This window comes from Anopheles marshallii, chromosome 2 (genome assembly GCF_943734725.1).
Source record: "Anopheles marshallii chromosome 2, idAnoMarsDA_429_01, whole genome shotgun sequence".
NCBI classification, from domain to species: domain Eukaryota; kingdom Metazoa; phylum Arthropoda; class Insecta; order Diptera; family Culicidae; genus Anopheles; species Anopheles marshallii.
Window position 1 is genome coordinate 23,790,197 of NC_071326.1, and position 26,401 is coordinate 23,816,597.

General features: G+C 49.5%; 3 protein-coding genes and 5 non-coding genes across 8 annotated transcripts; 3 read left to right on the plus strand and 5 right to left on the minus strand.

Moving 5' to 3' along the window:
- Nucleotides 1–540: 540 nt before the first annotated feature.
- LOC128717142 (zinc finger protein Xfin-like) lies at nucleotides 541–3,954 on the minus strand. Its single transcript, XM_053811414.1, has 2 exons — nucleotides 3,893–3,954; nucleotides 541–3,805 (listed from the first exon to the last, which is right to left on the minus strand). Exons 1-2 carry the CDS (start codon nucleotides 3,952–3,954, stop codon nucleotides 541–543), a joined length of 3,327 nt encoding a protein of 1,108 aa, XP_053667389.1.
- Nucleotides 3,955–4,553: 599 nt separating this feature from the next.
- Nucleotides 4,554–5,183, minus strand: LOC128708863 (ADP-ribosylation factor-like protein 6-interacting protein 4). The gene has a single exon (XM_053803842.1). The coding sequence runs from the start codon at nucleotides 5,181–5,183 to the stop codon at nucleotides 4,554–4,556; it is 630 nt and encodes a 209-aa protein (XP_053659817.1).
- Nucleotides 5,184–5,480: 297 nt separating this feature from the next.
- Nucleotides 5,481–5,552, minus strand: Trnah-gug (transfer RNA histidin (anticodon GUG)). The gene has a single exon. It is a non-coding gene; the product is annotated as a tRNA-His (tRNA).
- Nucleotides 5,553–6,638: 1,086 nt separating this feature from the next.
- LOC128708857 (rootletin) lies at nucleotides 6,639–25,673 on the minus strand. Its single transcript, XM_053803839.1, has 11 exons — nucleotides 24,840–25,673; nucleotides 14,611–15,329; nucleotides 14,347–14,512; nucleotides 13,422–13,631; nucleotides 12,608–13,342; nucleotides 12,378–12,529; nucleotides 10,903–11,584; nucleotides 9,616–10,486; nucleotides 9,349–9,534; nucleotides 6,812–9,266; nucleotides 6,639–6,729 (listed from the first exon to the last, which is right to left on the minus strand). The coding sequence occupies exons 1-11, from the start codon at nucleotides 25,671–25,673 to the stop codon at nucleotides 6,639–6,641; spliced, it is 7,101 nt and encodes a 2,366-aa protein (XP_053659814.1).
- On the plus strand, nucleotides 10,770–10,841 carry Trnag-ucc (transfer RNA glycine (anticodon UCC)). The gene has a single exon. It is a non-coding gene; the product is annotated as a tRNA-Gly (tRNA).
- Trnah-gug (transfer RNA histidin (anticodon GUG)) lies at nucleotides 11,680–11,751 on the plus strand. Its single transcript has one exon. It is a non-coding gene; the product is annotated as a tRNA-His (tRNA).
- Trnar-ucg (transfer RNA arginine (anticodon UCG)) lies at nucleotides 12,250–12,322 on the plus strand. Its single transcript has one exon. It is a non-coding gene; the product is annotated as a tRNA-Arg (tRNA).
- LOC128710521 (U6 spliceosomal RNA) lies at nucleotides 16,239–16,345 on the minus strand. Its single transcript, XR_008409898.1, has one exon. It is a non-coding gene; the product is annotated as a U6 spliceosomal RNA (small nuclear RNA).
- Nucleotides 25,674–26,401: the final 728 nt, after the last annotated feature.

A 26,401-nucleotide genomic window follows, 5' to 3' on the forward strand; every position in this document is an offset into this window, starting at 1 on the left:
GATGAGTACGGATAGTGAAATTGTCAAATTTAACTGCAGCAATTCGAGAAAATGTGAGTAATAGCATAATTGGTACAAAGTAAGGTTATTCCAACTCTTATGAAAAAACCATCTTGTTCTCGGTGTGCCATTTTTATTGGTATATTCCTAATAATATCAATGAATGCAAAAATATGCCGATATATGTACGTACTGCACACTAACTGCTTCGAACGAAACGCGGTAGTTTGTCGTACGGCAATAGTTCTTATGAAGTCTTATTGAGTACTGCTTACGTGTACACAGAAAATGGAACTAATATTCTGTTCAAAACTGTAGAATGGTGCATCACGCACCGAGTCAAACGGTTTTCATAAAACGAACACTATTTCTAATGGTAGTTTCTATTCGCCACGTTTTGGGTTACCTGTGGCGGTATAGACTGGCCGTGAATGGCGCTACCAACGTTTGTTATTAGCGGAATAAATCAATGGGATTGCGTTAAATTATTATTACGATATTATTTTTACGATAGCACACTTTACAATAGAAAGCACAATCTTACGGTGATGTAAGGTCAAGATCAGGATCAGGTTTTATCGGCTGTTGCATTGTGGTCAGTACTTCATGCAGGTTGGTCTCAGGAAACATCTCGGGACCGAAACCGAACGTCTCTAGATCATCATCCTCCTCCGGTTCGTCGTTCGGTTCAATATTATCCTCCACATTGTCCGGGGGTATAACTTGATCCGCGTGCACCTGCTCCTGATGATATTTTACATCGCGCAAACGCGTGAAGACGCGCGGACAAAAGTTACACCTTTGCAGCGGTTCCCGGCCTATCGCATCGGCAGGATTCTCCGAGTGGTATCGACTCTGATGCGTCATCAGATCACGGTACCGATCGTACATTACGCCACACTCGCCACAGGGAAACCTTAGCTGCTGCTTGTGTATGCGCAGATGCGACGCCAGGTTCGGTTTGTGTTCGAACGCTTTCGGGCAGTACGAGCATCGATGGACCTGTTTCCGGCTGGACGCTTTCCTTCGCCTCCGGATACACTGCTCACAATGATGCGGCCGCACACTCGGATGTTCGGTCAGGTGCTCATGCCAATCCTCGCTTTTCTTGTAAATGCCCGAACATATGCTGCAGTGGCACAGTTTGATCGGTTTACATTCCGGTCCACCATCGGCCGTTGGATGATGCACCGTGATGTGTCGCAGGCACCGTCGATACTTATCAAAGTCCGCATCGCACACCCTGCATACATAGTCCTTCCGTTTGGATTTTTTCATCATCGCTTGCGCGGGCGACGCATCGATAGCTTCGGCCTGATCGCGCGCATGTACCATCAGCTGGTGGGTGGTACGATCCTGCTTGCGTAGAAAAATACGCGGACAGAAGTCACAGCTGTAACGGGCCGCCATTGTCGCACTATTGGCACCATGATATTTGGTCTTATGGTACTCGAGCTGATTGTAGCGCATAAACTGCACGCCACACTCATCACACCGGTGCGGCAATTCGCCACTGTGGTAAAGTGCGTGCGATCGCAGCGCAGTACGTGATTTGAACAGCTTCGTACAGTGCGGACACGGATGCAAAGTGATGCCGAATTTGCTTCGTTTTCTTTTTAATAGCTGCTGTTTCGTCGAATCGTTCGAACCGTCCTGATTAAACGAAGCGGCGGTATTGCTTGCCAAGTCATCCATATCATCATCATCACCATCGATGTCGTCATCAACTTCATAATAATCATTGTCCACGAAATTCTCATTCTCCACTGGTGCTTCTATCAATTCCTGCTTTATCGCTTCTGGAGGTATACTGGCGTAGGCCTCTAATTGCCATCGATATTCTTCCAATACGTGTTCCGGTAAGGGTTCTAGTATTATAGCAAGCCGTGCTGATGCTTCCAGATCCGCATAATTCTGGTTTGAAATCACACTGTGCGCATCGTTAGACGTTTGGTCGAAACTGTCTGACGCTCGTGAAAGTAGTTCATGCGCCATGCTACTACTGCTCTCATCCATCTTGTCAACCGTGCTGTTAATTGCCGCGAGTTCACTCTCCGTTTCATCTCCTTCCGGTAGCGTGTCGCCCTTCTTTATATGTGCGATCCGCTCGTGCACTTTCTTGTACCGCGCCTTGTGGAACAACCGTGGACAGTAACTGCATTTGTACGCACCGGTCTCGGGTAGGGTCGGATGTTTACGTTTCCGGTGCGTCCGCAGGTATTCGTTACGCGTGAAGATGGCAGGACAATATTCGCACTGGTACCCTTTCTTTGTCATGTGCGATGGAATGTGTTGCGTCATGCTCCACTTACGCGTGAACGTTTTCGGACAAAACGGGCACTTGAATAGGTTCGCTTCCTGCTCCATCGTGGAGGACGCTTCCAGCTGATCCATCAGCTGTTCGCCACCAAACGGATGTTGATCATCTAAATGCTCCGAGTACATATCCTCCGTGTCAAACGGCATCGCACAGGAGTAACAGTAGAACTGAAACGCACTCGGATCGTTAGTGGCACTCGGTGTCGCAGTCGGTGCAGCAGATTCATTCGCGTCCGGTTCCTCCTCCTTGATCACCATCATCGGTTCGTGCACGTTTGGTGGCAGTATTTCCGGATCGGTAAGCCCCTCACTATCAGCCGGGGGGCAATCTTCGAGCAGTTGATTAAACCCTGCCGCCGATTCCTTGCTCGCGTGCATATCCGCATGCATCTGTTTGATGTGGCTCGAGCGATCACACTCGCGCAAAAACCAACGCGAACAGTAGTGACATGGAATGGAGGTACCGTTCGCCATGGATCGGGCTGCGTTCGGTCCGTGGTAGCGCTTTTTGTGCAGGGCCAGATAGCTTACGCTGTAAAAGCGGCAATTGCATATGTCGCAACCGTACGGCAGCTGACCGTCATGGTTCAGCATATGCATACGCAGTGACGAGCGATGTTTAAACACTCTGGAACACTTGGGACAGGAGAAGGTATCCTTTTCCTCCGGTTTCGAATTGGTCGGATAGCCATGTATCTTACGCTCGTGTCCCGTCCGTCTCATCTGTGACGTGAAGCTGCGTGGACAATGTCGGCAACGGAACAACCGCTCGTCTGGTTTATGTCGACGAAGATGTTGCATGTAGTACATCCGGCGCGTAAACTTCCGTGGACAATATTCACAACTAATCGGGCGATCTACTGTGGCGCTCGTGGAGGTGTTGGTGTTGGGTGCTGGCGCTGTAACAGTGCGAACCGGTTCGGTTTTTACACCGGCTGCTGAGCTGCCGTTGCCGTTGATGTGCGACTTTTTTGTGCCAACTACTGCCTCCTGCCCGATCCTGTCCCGATGTTTCCAAAGATGCTGGTCCAGATACATTTTATGCTTGAAACTTCGTGGACAGAACTGGCATTTAAATTTCCGCTCATCGGACGAAGCTGTGGCGCTACCACCACTCTTACCCTGTTGGGCAACGATTGCCGCGGACTGCTGTTTGACGGCAGCTTTTTGCTCTCGTTGCGAAAATTCGGTTGGTGTAGTGGTTCCGTAGCTTGGTTCCGATTTCACCGTCGGCCGCAGGTTTCGTACGAGTGCGTCGAATTTCAAGCACCGTGTGCGAAAACACTGGAACTCCTCCATGGTGAGCGTACACGACCAGCAAATGCTGCTGGGGCAGTAATCTTTCTTTGTCAGCTTTATGCCTATACATTCGTATATTCGTTGCAGCAGTTCTGCACTTGCTTGTGTACCGCTCGACGAAAACAGAGGTTCAATTTCATTCTCCGAGAAACAAAACCGGCAGTACGTCTCGGGATTTTTATTCGGCCTGAAACGAATCATCATTTGGCAGATAGTAACAGACGTGGCGGACGAGTGGCAAGTCTTTTTGAAGCAGATTAATGCTGATACTTACACATCCACCGGATCGTCGTCGACGACCGGTTCTTCTGGTGCCTGCTCTGTCGCCAGATTCATCTTGATGTGTGATGTTCAACCCCCGACAAAACCAGATTTGTTGTCCGTTGCTATGCTATGCAGCGAGGCAGCTAAACAAAACCCAACATTACGCGCAACATTTCTGAAGGACACCTCTTCCGGTCATAAGTTCAAGCTGAGAGATACGTCTCACAATTCCTGTTGACCGGTAATCAATAGCTTATAGTGCTAGCTAGGAAACATTGGCAATAACCACTCACCTGGCAGTAATTACGAAACCCTAACAATCTGTGCCTAGCGAAGCTATATTCCTAAATTACGAAAGCAGAACTAAACGATCCTTTCACATTGTCCTTCAACCTTCGTTTCTTAAGCTACACTTTATGTCTGCATTTTTCACGACGCTTCTGTGTTCGTTCACGCAGCATCTTTTTCCATCCTATCTCCTGTGACAGCAGTGTAGTTTTTGCTGTGTGTGTTGGTTGTGATTCAAAATCGCACACACACCTGCGCTCGCTAAAAATGTCAAACAGAAGTTGGGAGAAAATGACAGCAAGGTTGTTTTTTTTTTTATTATAAATCCGGTCACTATCAATCGAATCCAGATTTATTGGCAACATTGTTCGTAGTTGTGTTGTTTATCGCACATTTCGACCAAGTGTTTTGCGCTGAAACTCTGCCCCATCGCCAGCCGTCGCCTGGCGGTTAATCTCCTTGTGCCGGTCGCGGGTTACGCATTCTTCGATGATTTCACCGTCGCCCTTAATTAGCCTCGTACGCCCGGTTTCTGGATCGACCACTCGTCGCAGAATCGATTGGCGTGCCTCATACTCTTCCCGTGTTTCCGGAGCCATTGCTTTGCGATTCATCAAATCTAGCGGTATGCCGCAGTCCAGCAGACCAGCACCACTGGCCACCGTTGCCTGTTCTGGAGCGACGGGTTCATCTTTCTTGGAGTGTTTTTCCTTCTTCCGCTGTTCCTTCAGCTGCCGTTTCGCTAGTTTGCTTGCTAACTTCTCCTGCTTCCGTTTGGCTTTTTTTTCCTTGCGAAGGGCCTTCTTTTTGGCTTTCGCTTCTTTTTTCTGCTGTTTGGCCAGTTTTTTCTTGAGCTGCTTTTTTCTGCGTTTACGCTCGGTGCTGCTACTACGGCTGGAGGAGCTGGAGCGGGAACTGCTGTCGCTGGAGCTGCTACTAGTATCCCTGCTGGAGGACGATGATGAAGACGAGCTATCGCGCCTCGATCTTCTGCGTTTTCTGCTTTCCTTCATGACTAGTCAAACAAAGTAGGCGTTTGTTTATGTTCTGAAGCTGAGATACAGCACATGTTTGACAGCGGTTTGTTTGGTGTCGCATCGTTGTAGTGGTGTAATCTCATTATTGGTACCAGAAAAGAGTAACCATTCATGATAATTGGATGCTGCTGTTATAAAAAAAAACATTGAAATCAACGAGGTGAACGGATGAAGTGAAAGTATATTAGAAAAAGAATTTGATTATAAGAAAGTAAAGCGGGGATTTTTGACAAAAAAGCACTCTTCCGTGACAGTGTTGCATTGATGCGACACTGCCGTGACCAGGATTCGAACCTGGGTTACTACGGCCACAACGTAGGGTCCTAACCACTAGACGATCACGGCTAGCGAGTGCTGTCGGTGTGGGAGCAGTTGTTTGTGTATTAAAACAAACAAGTGTTGCCTTTTTACGTTGATAAAAGCCGATTGGGTTATGGAATCTATTGAAAAAAGAGATGCAACAAAAGTTTAGTTTAGTTAAAAATGTTGCGCATTGTATGTTGAAAAGAAACAACTACGAATAAACAGTTGCATTAACTTTTTTTTTGTATTGATTCTTAATACTCGAGTGTTGCAAAGCTCGGAATCAGATAAGACATATTTTAAGCACCTGGTATAACCCAGATAAGTGCCGTGTTAACAATAAATCGGCGGTTTGGTGAAGCAATCACGTTCACCCTACAGTAAACCTTCACGTATAAGACTTTTTCTCATATTAGTTTAAAAAAAACACCTCTCGTTGAAATACTTACACTAGTTGCATGAATTGGTTTATTTGGTGTGTTGAAAATGAACGACAATTTTGGTTGTTTTGCGGACAATGATTCGCTAATAAATATTCTTGCCCTATCGGGAGCCGTAAACTTACATGCTAAAGGAACAACTTTGTCGATTGATAAAATTGTGAGTTGAAGCGAATGAAGTGGATGCCGTTTTCTGGTCGACACTCGATGCTGGCTAATCTGTCTGTCCAGACTGCTAACGTACCGGCGATGAACCGTATGATATCTGCTATTAACCGCTATAGGTAAATCGTTATGCGACTATAGTACGACTTATGCTAAATATGTATTCGTTTGCATAATATTTGATGATTCTCCCACTTACGCTACCCGTACCGTACTTTAAAAGCTTTTGCGTATGACTGTTTTTGTGAGATCAATGGATTTTGGTTTATTCAACTGCTACTTCATCTGGATTGATTCCTATTACCTAGGGATCGAATGTTTCCTACTGAAAGCGTCATGCTGAGTGCTTTTCTCTAATGATAATTTAATATTGGACGGTTATGTTTTTAAATTTCTATCGGGTCTGTCTACAATGACGCTCCTTCGCTTAAGTTTTTTTTTCCAAAATACTTGGATCGATGTTTAACAATACAAGTTATGGGCAGTGTATGGATTTTGAGCGATGTCATTCGATCCGATGTCGTTAACGGAATGTGGGACTGAGGCTGCGATCAAATTCTCCTCTACCTCGGCCGGTTGTTGGTGGTAAGCTCATCGATACAGCACTGTCCAGTCTGGAATTGAAAAGGGGTAAAGCGTAACGTTAGAAAAGTAATTCACACGAACAATCGTTTGCCATCCCCCCGAACTACTTACCGACGCGCTTCACTTTCAAGCAAACCCGTATCCAGTGGATCCTGTGCTACGTTGCGCAGTGATTCCCCAATGGTTTGGCGCAGCTGCTGCATCTCTCTACCGGCACGCGAGCTGCGCAGTATGTACTGCTGGCGTCGTTTTGCTTCCTGCGCTAGCTGTTCCCGAAGCATCGTAATTTGATTCTCGAGACGGGTAACTTGCTGCCGATGTGATTGTTCCCGTGCGTCTAGCAACCGTTCCGCCTGTACCTGTGCGCTCCGGTAACGTTCGACATCAGCACCAGCACTGCCACCGCCGAGACTGCTGGCCTTGCTCGGTGATTCGAGCAGCTTCGCCCGGGAACGGGCCAATTCCGCTTCCTTCTCCGCCAGCAGCGTTTCCAGGCGGCGTACCTTCATGCGCAGCTCGCGCCCCTCCTGCTCGATCTGCGCATGGTCCAGTCCACAGTTGTAACCGGTCGACTCCATCCGGTTGGAGTCGTACTCACCACCGGCCGTCTTCTTCTCGGACCGATCGTACTTTCCCGCTGAACGTTTATCGCGCTCCAGTGTGCGGATCTTTTCGTTCAGTGTCTCCACCTGGTTGCGCAGCTCGTTCCGTTCCCGCTGCGAACTGATCAGCTGGCGGGCAAGTTCCTGGTCACCGGAAGCGCCCGCACCGCCTCCACCCAGGTTGCCACCCGTTGCTGCCAGCTGTTCGCTTGTTTCCTGGTTCCACTTGGCCAGCCGCAGCTGACTCTCCAGGGTCGACTTCTGCACTTCGCATTCGGCCAACTGTTCCTGCAGGCGGGTCGTACCGTCCTGGGCGGCCTGCTGGTTACGCCGCAGCTCGTTGATGGTGTGTTGGGACGCATCGAGCCGTTCGGCCAGCACGCGGCGCTCGTTCTCGCTGCCGGTAAGCGTCTTCTGCAGCTGCTTCAGCTTGTCCTGGCCGAGCGCGAACGTGTGGCTTTGGTCGGCGTTGTGCCGCTGCAGGCCGCTTATTTCACCGCGCAGTTCCGTTTCGGTAATGGCCGCCGCCTGTAGCCGTTCCTTGAGCTGGTCGACGGTGCTCTTGAGCGCCACACAGCGATCCTCGAGCTGTGTCAGCGAACGCTGCTGATTTTCCAACCGCTCCTGCTGGTTGCGCAGCGTACAGTCCTTCTCCTGCATTGCCATCTGCAGCCGTTGTATGTCACCCTCGAGGGCGACCCGCTGGAGGTCCAGCTTCGTGGCCCGTGCCTCCGTGCGGGCTAGCTCATCCTGCAGGTGACGTTTGTCAGATTCCAGGCGTGCCCCACCCTGTCGACACTTGTCCAACCGCTCCTCGAGATGGGTCCGTTCCTCCGTGGTGCTCGCGAGCGACTGTTCCAGCTGGGTCGCCTTCTCGCGCAGTGCGGTCAGCTCGTCTGACTTCTGGCGCAGCGTTTCCTCGGTCGACTGTAGCGCGCTCGTCTTCTGCGCCAACCGTGCCTCGAGGTTGGTTTTGTCCTCATGCACCGCCCGTACGTGCTGCTGCAGCTTGTTGATCTTCGTCTCCAGGCGCAGCTGAGCGTCGCTGCCCTCCTGCAGCTGTTTGCGGGCCGTGCACAGCTGCACCTTGAAGTCGTCCCGCTCGCGCTCGATGTGCGCGATTTGCTGCATGAGCGACCGTACGCCCTTGCGCACCATCTCCGGATCGACATCTATCAGCACATTCTCGCCGGACAGGCTGCGCGTCTCGTGCCCGTGGTGATGGTGGTGATGATGCCCGTGGTGGCCGTGATGGTGGCCGGGTGGATAGTCGCCGCTCTCCGACCGCCCACCGGTACCGCCGCGCGCTGGGCTGTACCGGCGCGAGGGGCTCATCAGACGATACGGCAAGCTGACCGAACCATCCATCTGAATACCGGCAATGCGGCGCAACGTGTGCCCGATCGAGCTGAGCTTGTTTTCGACCTCCTTCTTCTGACACTCCAGCTGCACCAGCTGCTCATCGAGCGCACGCACGCGCCCCTCGGCACCGCCCAGCCGCGCCTTCAGCTCCTGGATTTGTTGGGTCGCATCGGCAAGGCACACCTCCAGATTGTGCTTCTGGTCCTCGAGCCGTTTCTCGCGCCCGCGGCCCTCCTCGTTGCGTCCGCACAGCTCCTGCTCGCGCTGGTGGAACCGATGCTCGTCCTGGTTGGCCTTACAACGGGCCCGGCCCAGTTCCTGCCGGGTGGCGCACAGCGTACCCTCCAGGTCGGCCATCTGCTTCTTGATCTGGTGCAGCTCCGCCAGCACGCGTTCCTTCTCTTCGCCTTCGTTCGCCAACCGGGCCTGCAGCTCCTTTTCCGACGCATCCTTTTGGCTTGTGTCCGTCTGGAACTTTTGTATGTCGGTTTGCGCGTTCGTAAGCTCCTGGTTCAGCTTGGTGACGTTTGTTTCCGTTTCCTTGAGGATGGTCTGCAGGCGCACCTTATCCTGCTCCAAGCCATTGCGCGTTTCTTCCAGTGCTGTAAGTCGCAATTCAGAGGCACGCACAGAGTTAGAGATAGACGGGCGCAACCGTATTGCGAACTTGACGGTAATACTTACAAGAAATCTTGGCTATTGCATCTTCGATGGTGCGTGCCTGCTGCCGACGCTGTTCCTCCACCCGCTTCACATGGTCCCTTAATTCTTTGTTACTGTTGGCGTACTTGTCTCTTTCGATGTTGCTGTCTGCCAGGGTTCGTCTTGTGTCCGTCAAATCCTTCCGCGTTGCGTCGGTGTTATTTTCCGCTACATTAATTGGAGAGAAATATAAGCAAGATTAGGAGACGATTTTTCGCACGGTTGCGTCCCATAATGTTTCACACTTGCCTTCCTTTAATTTGCGCTGCGTATCTTGCAGCTGATGGTTTAGCGCATCGCAACGATCCTCCGAAAGGCGCAGCTGCACCTTCAGCTCCTCGCCGTCTTTCAGCAGTGTATCCTTCTCTTCGCGCAGCGATCCCGCAGCAACCTCGAGCCGGTTCATTTCCTCTTCCGCGCGAATACGCGCCTCCTCCGCTTTCGTGCGCATCTTGGTGATCTCGTCCCGCAGACAGCCGATCGTGGTGCGGTCCTTCTCCTGACGGGCGGCCATCTCACGCTTCAACCGATCACCGTTTTCCAGCTCGTTCTTCAGCTCCCGTGCCGTGAGCTCCAGCTTCTCGATCACGGCCTGTTTGTCGCGGTGGGCAATCAGCAACGCCTGCTGCTTTTCATTCTCCGCCCGCAGGATCACCTCCTCGTGCTGTTGGTTCAATGCGTCCAAATGCATCTGCAGCGTCTCGTACTGCTCGCGGAGCTGCCGGATTTCGGCATCTTTGGCGCTTTCTAACGCTTGCAGCGATTGCTGCATGCGCTTCTCGAGCGTTTGCCGTATCTGCTCCTTTTCGTCGTTCAGCTTCTTGATGTTTTCCTCGCTAAAGGTGCGCAAGCTGGATAGCTTCTGTAAGAACTCGGCCTCCTGATTGGCGGCCGCATTCGTCAGCTGAATCTTGATATCCTGGGCGCGCCGTTCCGCGTTTTCCAGGTCCTTGTTGAGCCGGGCGATAAGAGCCTTGTGCGATTCTTGCTTGATGAGCAGATCTTGATTTTCACGCTCCAGTGCATCTTTCTTCGCTTCGGCCTCTTCGAGGGAGGTGTTCGTGTCGAAAAGAACGGCTTCCAAAGATTCCTTCTCGCTGCGTATTGAAGCAAGTTGTTCCTGATTAACGATTGAAGAGCGAAGAAAGTGGAAGAAACGAGGAGAAAATAAGAAAATGAGGTTAGGATGTATAAATGTAAACATTACACATGCATGCCACATACATCTCAACTCCTAATTCCATGTTTATAAGTCGAAGAGCTGTGTGCACTGTTCTAAATACTCTTAAAATGTAAAACTAGTTCAATACCAAGGGAATAAAAACATTTCCTAGCCGTACTGAAGAAACGCAAAAAAATGACGTCGAGATCAAAAAGGGATTGGTAGGCGGCTCTCCTCGACGGCGTCGGTGGTGTAATGGTCAGCATAGTTGCCTTCCAAGCAGTTGATCCGGGTTCGATTCCCGGCCGACGCACGATTCTTTTTTTTCAACCCCCGACCCCCCGATGCACACTTATGTTACACACTATGTTTACCTGTAATCTCTGCAGTTCCTTTTCGTGCCCCTCTATGGTAACCGTCTTTTCTTCGCTCTCCTTTACCAGCTCTTCAAGCGAGCGATTTAGCCGACCGTTCATTTCATTCGATTGCTCTAGCCGCTGCCGTAGGCGCATCACCTCTTCGCCGATGGTTTCCTTCTTGCGTGCAATGGTTGCAAGCTGATTGCTGAGATCGTTGCGCTCGCGGGCCACACAGCTAAGCTCGGCCTCGATCTTGTCCTTTTCCATCTCGAGACACTTCAGCCGTTCACTGATGGCCAGCTTTTCCGAATCGAGATCCAGCCTGGCCTGTTCGGCGCTGATGAGCTCTTTTTTGAGTGAGGCCAGATCCGCACTCTGGTCATTCGATTGGACGCGCAGTTTGCCGCGCTCTTCGTCCAGCTGCGCTACGGTCGATTTCAGCTGGCGGATTTCCTGCTCCTGGTGTTCGTTGGAGTTGGTACGTTTTTCCAACGTGGCGTGCAGTTCATTGCGTTCGCCAGTCACACGGTCTAGTTCGAACTCAAGCTCCAGCTTCTGTTTCTCGAGCATATTCAACAGCCCGTCCGATTCGATGCGTTGCTGCTCGAGCAAGTCGCGTGAAAGATAGAGCTTGTTCAGCTCCTCGCGAAGCGTAATGGTTTCTTCGCGCAGTCTACTGCAGCGTTCTTCTTCCGCCCTGGAAATGATAGTGAGAGAGTAAGACAGATGCAGCGTGAGTGAATGTCAGTTAAAATATGCGTACGGCCTTGCTCTCGCCATCCCGTTCTCATAGCCGTGATCGTCTAGTGGTTAGGACCCTACGTTGTGGCCGTAGTAACCCAGGTTCGAATCCTGGTCACGGCAGTGTCGCGCTCACCCGCGCACACTGTCACGGAGAGAATTGTGGTGGGAGAAATTTTTTACTTATTTTTTTTGATACGCTTGATTTTAACTACTATTGTTGCACAAAAATGTTCCTTCTTACATATTTGATGGAAAAAAAAACTTTTTGTCTAGTTGAAGACTCCTTCCACTGCATTACTTTGGACAAAGAGGGTAAAAGGATGATAAGTTATGGCAATTATATATCATAACAATGAGTCAGTGACGAAATGTCAAAACGAAACTGTACAATTCTACAAACCAGTGACAAGCGAAACCAGTGTTGTATGAAAATAGCAAACAATCAACGTTCCAGCACGTACATACTCGTTTGATACGTGTACAACTAACTGAACAACACGTTGTTTTGATTAGGTCGCATCAATTTGATACAGTACCTTGTCATTTTTGGCAATTTGGAGCTTCGTGGAAAAGAGTAGCTGGAATTTTTAAACGCGTTTAAGCGGTGGATTTACATGCGACCGTGTGGCCTAATGGAGAAGGCGTCGGACTTCGGATCCGAAGATTGCAGGTTCGAGTCCTGTCACGGTCGACTCATGGAGGACTTTTTTTGTTGTTTTTGTCCAAAAATGCAAATGTGATCTTACCTTAAATTCATTTCCTGAATGTCTTTATCTTTATGCACGCGCTGAAGTTCCAGCTCGATCATCTTCTTCTCTTCCTCTAGCGCGTCGTACATTTTCTGCAGTTTGCTATTGACGTTCTGTAGCTTCTCATAATCGGTGTTTAAACTATCGACCTATTTGACGAAAAAATATGGTTGATTATGTTTTTTTTTTGCTGAAGACTGTCCCATTTTGAGGCTAATCGAACTTACGATGGAGTTCAGTTCCGCCTTTCCGCGTTCCACCGTGTGCTTATCCGAGCGTAACCCATCCAGCGTCTTCTGCAGACTGTCCCGTTCTTTGTACAGTTCCGAGAGCTGATGGTTCGCCGAGTCGAGCTTTTCCGTCAGCTCCGCCACCTTGCCGGACAGCATGTCCCGTGCATGCTCGCAACCGTCGTACTGCTTTCGCGTTGCCTTCAGCGTCTCGTTGTTTGTCTGCAGCTTGACCTGCAGATCGTGTATGGCTAGCTGGTATTTATGCAGTGCGGCCTGCACAGCGGAAATCGTACCCTCGGCGAAAGCCTGTGAAGCACGCAGTCCACCAGTTCCAGCCCCACCGGAGGAACGTTTCGGTGAACGGGGTGCCACTCCGGGGGAAACGATCGGCTGCGATAGATGCAGATGGTGCTGCCCGTCACCGGCGAGCCCGCCGCAACCTACGTCGGCCGACGCGCTCGTTTCCGCGTCTTGGACCACCGCGTGGGCTATGTCGCGCAGGGCCGCCTGGAGTCGTTCCAGCTCATCGTTCATGCGGTGTGCCTGGGCCGCTTGACTGTCCGCTTGCGTGTAGCGATCATCGAGCAGTTTCAGATCCTGCGCCATCTGCTGCAGTCGCTGGTCACGCTGGCCTATCTCTTGCCTGGCCGCTTCATACTGCAGCCGAAGTTCGGACAGCTGCGACTTGAGCTCCATGTTTTCACGCTCAATGTGCATCTGTTGTGCCTCCTGGTCGTTTGTGAAGGTGATCGACGGGTGTTAGAACATCAGCAAAACATAAACATCACTTATTGCATATATAAAGTACCTCAAATTTGGACGACTGTTTCAGGTTCACTGAGACGCCGCTACAAGCACCCGACACCTCGCGCACTGTGCCGGACAGCTCGAGATGCATGCGACCGAGCTCCATCTTCGTGGTGGAGGCCATCTCGTTGTACATGCGGCGCACCTGTACCACCTCGCGCCACATTTTCAACAGCCGCGTATGTTCGTTGTTGTAGTAATCGTTGAAAGCCTAGAGTAAGTGTGCGATAATAGTTCAATTTAGAAGAGCAGCATTTAAATTAAAAAAGAGCCAAACAAACGATGAAGACGACCACCCTCTATTCTAAGTTACAATTGCAATGACATTATGGCGCTCCGCGTAGGGATTGGATTTCGATTGTGTCAGGTTCGTACACACTTCATACATCTCTCGCCGAAAAAGAGCATAGAGTTTAGTTTGAATCAGATATAGAGCATTTGTAAAGCGTGAAGGATCAGATTGTACCCAAGCCGACCTGTAGTCGTAACATTTTGTAGGGTTGGCTGGTCAGCGTCAAGCATCGTGTCACTTGAAACGTGGCCATCATCATTTCCTTGGCTGCGAGCGGCATTTTACCCCCTATCTGTACGATGTCCTACATGCAGCGCTAGCGATGCATGCACAGACGTGGCACTGTGCTTACCCATTCTACCGGACAAACACAGCGCGAACGTGCTCTAAAAATAGCACCGTGCAAGTGTGCACTAGTGTTCTCGCTCTCCCACGGTGTGTAACTTTGGTAACCACTCTTATTCGCACGCAAACACGCAACGGCCAACTAGATTGAGCCCAAAAGACTGTTGTACGGTTTTACTATTTGACAAGTGGCCGAAGAATCATTGAGACACCCTCCTCTTCTCCACGTGTTGTTTGAATGTTCCGCAACGAATGCTGTGCGGCTCGGGTGCAAAACAGTGCAACCTACCTGTTCCTCCTCCTTCCATTCGTCTTCCTTGCTCAACAGTTCATCGCGCAAGCTTTCCCAATCGCTGGTAAGCTTCTGGAGATCGTTCGTTAATGCGTCGTTGGTGCGATGAGACTCTTCCAACTGCTGCCGCAGGCAGGAGTTCTCGACCAGCAATTTTTCGCAGCTGCGTGAAATATCGGAAGATACGTATGTGAGTATCAGTGGAGTGCTACGTGTATGAGAACTAGTAGCAGCGCTGCCTTCGGCCACCACCCCTCTTACCGTCGTCGTTCCTCGTCCAGCTGATGGCGGATTTCGTCGTGGGATCCTTCGGAATACTTCCGGCACGGTGATTGCGACCGGGATCGTGACCGGGCGTGTTCCCGCGCTACCGGACATACCGCGGGCAGACTTAGCGGTCCGGTCGCATCGGAACAGATAGCGCCACTCGTCGCCGGTGGTGGTGACGATGACGCATGGTGTGGATGATGCGGATGTCTTGATCCGGGCGATGGTTCACGACTTCCCGCTCCATAGCGTCCACCACCGCCAGCGATACAGCTCGCGGCCGCTGGGGGCAATTGTTCCAGATCGGTGCAACGTTGTTTGTACTGCAGTACCTTTGCCTGCAGTCGGCTAACCAAGGCAGCCTGATTGTTTTGCGCCTGCTTGTACGTGTCTAACCGGCGCCGATAGTTGTTCGCCTCCTCCTGCAGCCGGTGGCGTAGCTCATTGTTCTGACGGATGAGGGCGTTTGTGTCGGCCGCACTCGGTGGCGAACTGCTGCTGCCCGTACTCGAGGGCATCCTACCAGCGGCCGGGACGCTCAACGTTCCGCTACCACCGCCTCCAGCTGCGGACGCGTCGTGCTGCAGCCGGTTCTTGTTGAACGGTCTGGAGAAAGGTTTCTTGCAGCGATCGGTGTTGGCACCCGGACCAACTCCACCGCCTCCTTCCGAGTGACGCAGTCCTAGGCTCGGTGCACAATCCTTACCATTCAACTGTGAAATGGGGAAAAAGAGAGAAACCAAGACCGTTTTATAAATTGGCACCAAAAACACTTTACAACATGAGTTTAGGCACGAAAACCACCTGAAAAGAGACTGCTTTTTTCATTGTGAATCCAAGCCCCAGCGCCACAACAATCAGCAGGATACAAACACTAGCCCAAAGGACGTCACCCACACTGTCCACCATGCACGCTACGACTAAAAGCCGCAACCTCTAACTACGGTGCGGACACCACTGGTGGTCATTCATGGTAGCTACCGGGGCACCCGAAAATGTAACCAAAACGGAAAATGAATTCTCGGACGTGTAAGGGAAGTAATGTTTTGGTCAGTAAAAAAAAATCGATATGACCAACGGACCCTCCAACAGCACACCCGCCGCAGTGGGTGGCCACATATGTGTGGTCAGGTGAATAATTACGACGTCACCGAAACACTCTTTGGCGAGGGTGGGAAATGACCACACGTTGTAAATCAGGTGCAAAGGGATAGAATCTCCCCCTGACTGCATTGCTGTGGGATGCAAACTTCACCATGTATACGTACACTGCGTTGTGCGTGAGCCCGGTCATGGTTGGATGCATTCGGGGTATGTTTCGAGAAGGACACGTGGCACAATTCTTGCACCGCTAGAACGAAATGTTCTTGTTCATTCTCATATAATTCTGAGATGTAGGACAAAATACATGGAAGATATGCCTCTACAACAAGAATAATCATTTTACTGTTAACAATTTTAGATTAAAAATGGAGGAGGAGATTAGAATTAGTTATAAAGGAGCGCCTTCGCGGAAGAGTATTTTAAGTTGAACTTGACAGTCAGTAATAAAAAAAACTGCACTGTCGCTAGATCTCGCTCCGTTTCATTGCGAACCAGAGGGGAAAAGAAAAAAGTGTCAAAAAAATGTGGAACGCTTCACGATTTTGCGTGTCATCCTTGCGCAGGGGCCATGCTAATCTTCTCTGTATCGTTCCAATTTTAGTATATGTCCAGCCGAAGCTAGGACAAGTAGGGAGGCAATCCCGTTTGTATATATACCAGCAAGCGCTCGTTTCACTTCTAGCGATGGATAATGGTTGTGCTTGGCGCGGAACCCTACAAATGTTACACGGTTCCGTTCAAACCCTTCAAGCGCGCACACGCTTCACTGTCGTGTGCCGTGCCATTGGCAGAGCGATAATCGATTGTTTTTGGTAGTTAACATTACAATCCGCGTTTTTCGAACAACCGCGCACCACTGTTTGGCATTAGCGATGCGTAAACATTCTCAATCAACAAATTACCATGGCTGTCATGTTAATTGTATTGTTGATTGTTCGCTGACTAGCCGGGCCGTAACCGTTGAAGGAAAAATGCTAATGGATTTCACTATTTCAACTGCCGCGTGCTCGGGAAGGATGAACCAATTTTGATCGTATGCGCGGAAGCAATTTGTGTAGCTTAGCTCAACCCGTCTGCCAAACACGGAACGCTGGTGCTTTCACGAACCGTAAATTCACGGCACATCCCACCCATTGATGACGAATCGAAATGTGTTCCCCGCTGGCTGGCTGGTTGCAATCGTTCATCGAGTCGACGTCGCAGATGAATACAAATAGATTTCAAGGACATAAAGTTTTATTTTCCATTTTTACCAAACCGCAGCCTATCAGGATATGGGTGAAGCAAAATCGGGGAACGGGTAGCAACTTTTAGATTGTTTACCCCTGGGCGGCTTGTTTTGAAAGCGAATCAGTCACGGATTCGTTCGGTTCGGTTCGGACGGCAAACGATGGAGCCCAGGTACAGGGACGGTTCCCATGCCCCCGTGGTGCCCGCCGATCACATGCACAATTACGCAACCGCAATTGCTAATCATTGAGCTATTTTGATTAGAGTTATTTATTTACTGTACGAAAGGCAGCGCGATGTTAGGTTTAAGGTTAATTTTTGAACGCAACGATGATTGTGGTTGAGTTGCTTACAATCAGTTTTATAAATGGTGATGGAATAATTCGCGTCTAGTCGAGTAACAATTTCCATATTGGGTTTTCGTTTATTTAAAGGAGATTTCACCTAGCGAACACCTATTCATAATTCACTATGCACTACAATTGCATACGAAGAAGGCATATTTTACGCAGCACATTTAAGGGGTGGTATTTAATAAACAAAATGCCTCCGTCAGTACCTTCTTTCCTCCTACCCTTGCTCAACGATCTTGAAACAAATCAAACAAACATTTTTTCTCTCTCTTTTGCATATCGATATAGTTTGTTCCCAATGTGTGTGGAAAAAAAACCCCACAGAAAACGTACCCAATTGCGTCGCCATGACACTAAGGGCATGTGACGGAAGGGTTCCTCACCGTCCCAACCTGCACGGGAACATAGTAATGTCCCCCCCCCGGAAGGAGCAAGATTTCTATCAGGGTACGAAGCCAGCAGCACAATTCCGTCTTCCCGAATCGCCCTTCGGCATGGATAAGTTCGATAAATGGGCTGCCGAATGGAAATGTTTGTCGTTCGCCGGTTCGACAATTGCCGGGCGAGTCCCCTGTTTTCGCACAATTTTCCACTTATTTATTTACTTGTTTACCGGAGTGTGGGGGGGGGGCTTTATTAAACGGCACCTGGAACCGGCGGAGGGCGGGGGGGTTGGACGCACGATGATGATGATGATGATGGTATGGCAGATTGTTTATGATTATTTATGGTCGGTTCCGTAGAGCAAACGGAAGGATCCGTTCCGTGGCAGTTTCGCACGCAAACAGGCGGATCATCCGTGTCGTTTGCCTTTTTTTGTGCGTGTGCAGTGTCGGACAGGTTTTGGGTTACGGGTTCAGGAAGTGATTTTATTTGCGGACCAGCACGGAATTATTGCAGGAAATGGTGCGATATTCGATCGCCGTGACGATCGTTGATGGCCCCTCGAAGGTTAATACGTAGAACCATGCGGTTGTTTGTGTGTGCGTGTGGGGGGGGGGGGGGGGGGGGGGTTGGTTTTTTTTTGGTTTCAATTCGCAATTTTGTCTCCCTTATAAGTCGAAAAATTGTCAACACGCTTCACGGGCATTGAATGTTGCGTGCGGTGCTCCGCTGTGTGTGCTAGCGGAACATCTATCGATGAGGAGTTGGTTTTGTTATTTACCATTCCCGTACCAGCGTTCATTCGTTACTATAAACCAACACGGAACCGAATTCCGTTTCCGTCCACCGTAGAACGATGCGGGTTTTGATTTATGGCCACAATGCCCACCATAGTCTTTTGCCCCTGCTGCTATAGTCACAATTTACTCTACTACCAGTGCCATTCCTGCTGTCCACCACCTGTGTTGCCTGTTCCCGTGCCCACGGTAGTAAAAGTTTTGTGGGATCGAAATTTTGGAGTAACCAAATTTGGTGTATGTAGGGCAAAGCGGGTACAGGGGGGGAACGTGCGAGATCGGGTTTTTGGGTGCGCAAAATTTGATCGATAACGCTAGAAGAAGGATCGAAAGCGAAGCGAAGTAGTAATGTTTCGCACCGTTGTACCAGCAAGCGAAATGTACGCTTCATTGGCCGAAACACGGACTGATGTAATCGTAGTTGACGTCGAAAGGATGATGATTGTGTGGAGTGCTACGAAATGCTCACTGTAGATATTGGGAGTTAAAGATTATGAGCTATTCTTGTAATCATCCAGTAGAGTTAGATGGCGATTCATGAATCTAAATGAATCTTTGAACTGTACAAATGAATCTGAAACTTCATTCTAAAGATTCACGAATCCTCAAAGATTATTGAAACTTTGAAGATTCATGAATCCTCTAAGATTCTTGAAACTTTGAAGATTCATGAATCCTCTAAGATTCTTGAAACTTTGAAGATTCATGAATCCTCGATGATTAATGGATCCTCGAAGATCCTCGAATCCTCGAAGATCCTTGAATCCTCAAGAGTTATGCATTTCTAAAGATCAATTAATCCTCGAAGATTCATTTAGAATCTTTTAGCATTCATGAATATTTGGAGAGTCGATTTTTGATTTGAATGACTACTCATTGAAGATTCACATGAATGATTCCTCTCAAAAGATTGATTACTAAATAGACTACAAGACTAAACTGAAAGTTCCTCGAAATTCTAGGAATTTAATGAAATTGATCAAAAGCTCAAGGAGGAATCGAAAAATCCTAGAATGTCGGGAAACAATTTTTAAATTAAATATTACGAGAGTAAGTGAATGTGGAACTTAAAGACATAATAGTTGAAGTATTAATAGCAATTGAACATCCTCCCCTGATCGATTTATTTCCCCACAGTGGCACCGTACTCCAATGCTAATTGACACGATTGGAACTTCCCCGCACAAGTAGTACAATAACCCGGTGCAATTACAATCAGCTTGCTTTTACACACCCAGTCGAACACTGCAAATCGATTAGCTGTCTGCAAAGTTTTCCGCCACTGTACGCTGCTATCACACTCATGAAATCGGACCAATTCTGTGCATAGATTTAACCCGGAACTCACGAAACAAGTGGATGCAATGGTAGCAAAAAAACCCCATATTTGCCAACCTCTGTTCTGAATTGCAGAACCGCATATAAACGTCTTCCGGCTTTAAATCCGGCACACCGGGGTTTGGTTCCCTTTCCCTCCCTTTTTTTTTTGGGGTGGTTGTGGTCTAAGCAATGCAAAATTGTTTCACTATCGTCCTTTACGGCGATCCTTCTGCACATATATGCCCATCGGTAGGAGCAGGCCACAACATGATGAACATGATGAAATAATGATTGGTTTCAACCGTGTCCGCTAATTAGCGCACGACGGTACAACATCGCGTGCCACCACGAAAACGGAAAAGCAATCAACGGCGTAACCGCGCGCATCACGCCCCTTCCCCTGCCGTGGTTTTGGGTGGGAAAAACGTTTTGCAAAACATTAAAAAAAAAGAACCTGCAACGGAATTCCCACTCTATCGGGCTTTTCGATGCTTGTGCTCGTAGCGTGGTAAAGAGGTGCAGTGGCAGAGAGTGCTCCGGAGTTCAATTGAACTCCAACGACGAACGGGGCGCATGGGGACTCCAAAGGAATAAAGCGCTCGCCAACCGAACGGGAGGATTAAATTTGACAGCTCACTGACAGCATTCACTTTGCATTTCGGCGTGCGCCGTTGGGAAAAATGACGTTCCAAGGCCCCCTGGTTCCCAGCAACAGGTGAATGGGGTTCTGGTGAATTTATTTTAAACTTTGTCTTCCCTTTGGGTCCACCGAATGCCCTCTGAATAGAGTCATCGCGCTTGTTTGTCTAATACTCGCGCCCCACACGGTGACGAAACCACCGCAGGGCAGGGCGCAGCGAGGACAGTTGCCGTATTATCAGCAAATTTGTTGAGTCCACTTCGAACCGGTTTCAAAAACAGAAAAATGCCGCCAAGCTGATGAAACTGCTGGTCTCGCACGAATCAGCATTCAACACAAACACAAAACAGCGGAAACATCCGCCCGTGGGTCAACGGCAAACCGTCATCAAGCACCGACGGTCCAGGACTTTGCTCTTTTGAGTTTCGAACCTTCCACGCACCAGCACTGTTGCCAATCGGTTGCAAATGAAAACTGTTCCAGCCAAGAGCTTAAAAAAAACTGATCTTTCCGCACGCGTTCTAATGGTTCGTTTCGGCACGTGCTTTTGCGAAATGGTGCGAAATAATGATTGTTCAAAACTGGCCTCCATCATTGGACCGCACCTGCTTCCTCCAGCTAGCCGCACACAAAATGAATGTTTAAAGTTTCATTCTGCAATCGGTAGATGGCACTGGACTGCCTAGAGATACTATGCTACGATTCTGATGGACGATGGATCGTTGGGCTGTTGCCGGCGGGTGATAGTAGTGGGCGATAATACATTTTGATTCTTGCATAGTTTATGACGCCAGTAGCAAAAATTGCTTGCTCGAAGTTTATTTTATGGATGTAAATTACAAGCAATAGCATTAGAGGGGTGCGTTTGTGGAAGGGTTTAGAGTTCATTTGGCAGTGTGATGAAACGATCGGTTGATCTGTTGCAACTTCTACCGATCGTTACGAAAAAGAAGCGACCAGCGATTTATTGTGCAATGTTAATTCATCCGTTTTCTATCCGTTTCTATTTGTAGCATCTTTTGGAATAGACGTTACGACGTACAGTCCGGGTGTACTTTGACCGGCGTACCACACCAACTGCGATGCCATCGCCATCGAAACGCAGACGATGATGCAACCCGTCATCTTAACCATCGACAAATGATGATGCTGCGGCTGCCGCTGCTGTCTGTCCGTTCCTGGCGCTTATCTGCCCACCGTCCAACATGAATTGGTCTTCCACTAGTGCCGAGTTCAAAGTGCACGGAACGCGCCCAGCACAACTACCGGCCGGATCGCTCGACAGCCGGCGAAAGAATCGATCGGCGAAGGCCGGTCGACGGTTTTGTACCAAAGTGCGCAGTGTTGCACACCGGGCCCAGGGATTGAAAACTGGCGCATAGCAACCGGTTGGTGCCGGAGTTCGCTGGTTCTATAGAGCGCTGTGTGGGCACGGCCTCGGAAAACCGGAAACCGCACACACATAGCCGGCGGTTCGCTTATCGTGCGCACTTCGGCCCCATCCCGCAGTGAAAAAGATGTGCGAAGATGTTCTCCTGCGCCCAGTCACACATCGTCAACCCCGTGGCGATCACGTGCGCCTTTCCTGTGTTATTTAATCGGTAGGATCATCGCGTACGGGTCGAAAATGCGCGGGTTCAGCGTTGATAGTACGGACGCGCGCACCCGCATGGGGACATCGATCCGTTGTAGTGTATGAGGCTCGCATTTCGTGAGGCATCTCATGCACGTGCTCTAATGCTTGGTAAGCTTGAGTGATCGTGTTTAGAAGTCGTATACTAATCGATACAGCCTGGACACCCCTAATGGAAGAAAAAGAAGTCGTGTACTGACACCAGTGTCATCTTACGAATAAATTATTTGCAACAGCGAAAGTTTCTCTTATACTCCAAGATCGTCTTGTACCGTTCGTCGAAAAGATAATTGGAAACTATCAGAGGGGATTCCGAAGCGGGAAATCGACCATTGATCAGATCTTCACCATGCGGCAGATATTGGAGAAGATGGCGGAACTGCAGCTACACTCCTTCCAACTCTTCATCGACTTCAAGGCCGCTTACGATATTATAGCCAGGGTGAAATCCCAGCCAAACATACCAGACTAGCATGAATGACAATGACTAACGTCACACTCCAGGTGATGGTGGATGGAAAACTCCCTTTGCTACCACCAAGGGTCTGCGCCAAGGAGATGGGACTAACTTATCTACTCTTCAGCTTGGCGCTCCGCTTCAGAGAGTCATTCGCGACTGGGAGGTGGAAACTTCGGGGACTATCTTTTAGAAGTCAGTCCACATTCTGGCATACGCTGATGACATAGACATCATTGGCTTACGGCTCCCCTACGTAGCGAATGCTTACCAAAGGATTGAGCAGGCGGCTGAACACCTCGGGTTGGACATTAACGAGACAAAAACCCAAGTTAATGGTGGCTTTATTAGCAGCCCTGCTATGTTGTTGAGATAAGCGCTAGGGTGCTGGGTGCCAACCGGTCTTTCTACAGTCTGAGGAAACTTTTCCACTCAAAACACCTGTCGCGGCAAACGAAACTGGGACTTTATTGAACTTTTATAGTTCCAGTACTCATATATGCGCCCGAGACGCGGACTATGTGCAAAATGAAACCCTCGAACGAAACGAAAACGAAAGATGCTCAGAAGGATTTTTGGCCCCGTATATGTGGAAGGACAATGGAGGAGCCGCTACAATAACGTGCTCTTCGCGCTGTACGACGAATTCCGAATTCCAACCCGTAAATTCCTTTTAGATCGTCTACAAGGACAGAGGAGGAGGAGGTCCAAATTGAGAGGGAGTGATGGCAACCGCGAAACGGTTGTAGCACCGAATAACTAAGCTAAGCTAAGTAAGAAAAATGTCTTGTTCGGAATTGACTTGGACTTTCGCAAGGTGCTTTCTTCTACCTTTCTTGGAACTGAAAAATCCTCTTGAATTTGGATGACTTGGGTCTTCGTCAGTCATTCTAGACCTATGTGGGCTGAGTTGTTGGTCTCAGGTCTCTTGAGCTCTTGAAGTGCAAATCATATTGCCATACTCCACATATATCAGATGATGAAAACCAGGACTCTTGAGGTATCCTCAATGCCGGTTCATGGTCCATGTTTATCCAACTAGGAGTTATCGGAGTGTTGAACTGTAGCCAGCCATTGTTGGTGACTTGGTGGTAAGATTTCATACTATTTATTATCCGTCTTTCTACCAAAATATAACTAAAATCTGGTGATTCTTGGTTTTGCCATTTCTGGCATTATTTAATTTAATTTACTATAAGTCGGGTAGTCTCTCAAACTACCGGGCTGCGCACACGTTATAACTACATAATTTATTGTAAAGCCACCAACATCACTTATTCCCTTTCGAACGGGGCGATAAAGTTGCGGGATACACCTTTTACCAGTACTGCACATTCGTGTTTTGGGTTAGTCACTGTGAGTTATTCATCATTGAACATCGGAACGGAATTATTATTTTGCGGGAGGGTAACGCTCTATACCCATCTTTCCCACAGGAACAGGTTGACAAATGTACTCTATCGGTAGTAACGAAAGTGGCCCTCCCCCCCCAAAAAAAAAAAGCGTACTGAACCTCGTTCAAACAACCCCTTCCCAAACCCCGGGCACTGTTTGCAAAAACTTCCAAAACCGAAAGAAGGGCAGAGAGGATTTATGTCTGTGACCTGTTTTAACCACCGTTTAACCAGCGGAGCGGTTCCGCAAGGAAGTGAAGACATCGAGTTTTCACGTTGATAATCGATACCATACTACTGCACATACAGAGAGAGAGAGAGAGAGAGAGCGAGAAAGATAGAGCATAGATAGTGGTCCACCGACTGTTCGTGGTTTGCCGTGAGTGTTTCGATAAACATGGTGCAGTGAATGTTTCTTGAGGCCTGCCGTGTATCATGTCTGTTGGTCGTTTTGGAGGAACAGGCTATGATGTTCGTGCACAGGGACCACATCACACGGGCCAGCAGAGTTCCGAGATTTCTATATGGAATGTGTGTTCGGTAAGTAACGAATTCTAAGGGTATCCTTTTCGAATTCGTCGAATAATTTGGTCAATGCTGTATTACACACACCATGTACAACTGTTACAGCACCTGAGAGTCTTCCTTTTTCTTCTTTGTTATCGGCACAACAATCTCAAGAGTTCTAAGGCTCGATGCCTTTTCTGGCAAGTCCCCATGTACCAGTAGCTGGATAGTCAAAGTCCTACATATGGGGGATGGGACCGGATGGGATTTTGGACCGATCCTGTCGTGTGAAGACTGCTGTCCCTACCAAACACCACTGACCCACCTGCGAGTCCACTTCGTCCAAAGACTAATCCGTTTTACTGATTACATCTAAATATCGTTTTGCAGAAATAAAAACTTACGCGCGACATCACGCCGACGTTGCTGCGAAACTTTGCGAAATGCTCCAAAAGATACACACGACACTTGACACAAAACTGTTCGAACTGGTCCGCACCGGAACTACGCCCTCTCGCACTGTTACCGTCGAAAATAAGCTTCACCGCGGTCTCCGGATCAGTGGGATCGAGAGTACCGGCCGAACCGGCACCGCTCCAATGGGCGGCCGTTGCACCGTTACCGTCAACACCAGCGGCACAATCGACCGGATCCGATGCGGGCACCCGTAGCCACCGTTGTCCGTCACGCGCTAGGTACAACCTATCCACCAGCTCACCACCACTGTCCACACCAACCGCTGCCACAACGCTGCACGCCGCTTCTGCACGAGGCTGCCGGTCCGCTCCGGCTGACAACTGACGAGGAACTGAACCGCCCGCGACCGATTCGGATCCTTTTCTAACGTCCCGGGCCGCGTCACCGATTCTGCTGCCCCCCGTTACCGGGGCCCGCGCTGGGCGTCGCCTGGTGCAGAAGATAATTTGTTTATCGTTTACCTTGGTAGCGAAGCACAGATCGCCGATTTCAACCAGCGACACCTGTACGTCGCGCCCGCTTCCTGACATGCGCCGTTCCAGCGCTACGGCCTGCTCGACCAGTTCCAGGCAACGCGTTCCGACGCCCGGCACCGTGGGGGTAACTGTTGACAACCGGTGCGTTGTTGCCTGGCAGTGTGCCGTCCGCCGCTCCGGTGGCGTGATTTCGCGTTTGTGCCCACGGCTGGCAACACTGCTGCTGGCAGCGAGAGCATTACGGTGGCGACCGCCGTTGGCCACCGTGTGTGAGCGGAATTCCATTTCGCGTGTGTTCTCCACTTTTCGCGCTTTTGCAACGAACGGGGGAAAGCCCGGATTTTCACCCTGATCCTTGTTGACCTCGTACCAGGGAGAGTGGATTACCAACTCGTAGCTCGCTACGCTAAAAGTTTGTAGGCAACGTGCTTCAAAAGTAATTTAGAAACTTTTAAACCGTCACTACACACCCTTGAGTGGAGGCAAGAACCACGTGAGCGAATAACGATCGGTTTTTACATACACGTGTACACTGCTGCAAATGCAAACTAGCGGTGGTTTGTATTGTTCCACCGAAAGAGAGCTTGTCTGCACTTCGTTAACTAACAATCTGAAACGTGCGTTTTCGTAGGTTGCGCTACCGATGGACAAACGGTGACTGATGATGTATCGGAATGAACCGGTGAACTGGGTCAGCAGAAGGACCCCGAATCCTCGACACCTCGCGATTCGTTTGCCAAGCTGCCAAGGTGATGATGATGAATCAGCAGATAACAGCATTCGCTACGGGGCATCCCTCCGATCGATGGCGACGGTTCCCTCAAACCCCTTTGCCTGACACCCGTCGGCGTGTTCGACAGCACATTCTCTATCACCGTACGGAATTCGTCATGCAAAACTTCACCGCCGGCAGGACCAGACAACGCGTCCCGGGTGCCATTTTTCGCACACGCACATTCCGGTTCTGCAGCTGTCAGTCAGTGCTCCCCCTCTCTCTCTCTCGAGGCTTATCA

Excerpts from the sequence above, each read along its gene's own strand:
- LOC128717142 (XM_053811414.1), bottom strand. The coding sequence starts at position 3,954 with ATGAATCTGGCGACAGAGCAGGCACCAGAAGAACCGGTCGTCGACGAC. Across the intron at positions 3,806-3,892 it reads GACGACGATCCGGTGGATGT|GCCGAATAAAAATCCCGAGA; the intron begins GTAAGTATCAGC and ends GATTCGTTTCAG.
- LOC128708863 (XM_053803842.1), bottom strand. The coding sequence starts at position 5,183 with ATGAAGGAAAGCAGAAAACGCAGAAGATCGAGGCGCGATAGCTCGTCT.
- LOC128708857 (XM_053803839.1), bottom strand. The coding sequence starts at position 25,673 with ATGGAATTCCGCTCACACACGGTGGCCAACGGCGGTCGCCACCGTAAT. Across the intron at positions 11,585-12,377 it reads ATTCAGGAAATGAATTTAAG|GGCGGAAGAAGAACGCTGCA; the intron begins GTAAGATCACAT and ends TATCATTTCCAG. Across the intron at positions 10,487-10,902 it reads AGGAACTGCAGAGATTACAG|GAACAACTTGCTTCAATACG; the intron begins GTAAACATAGTG and ends ATCGTTAATCAG.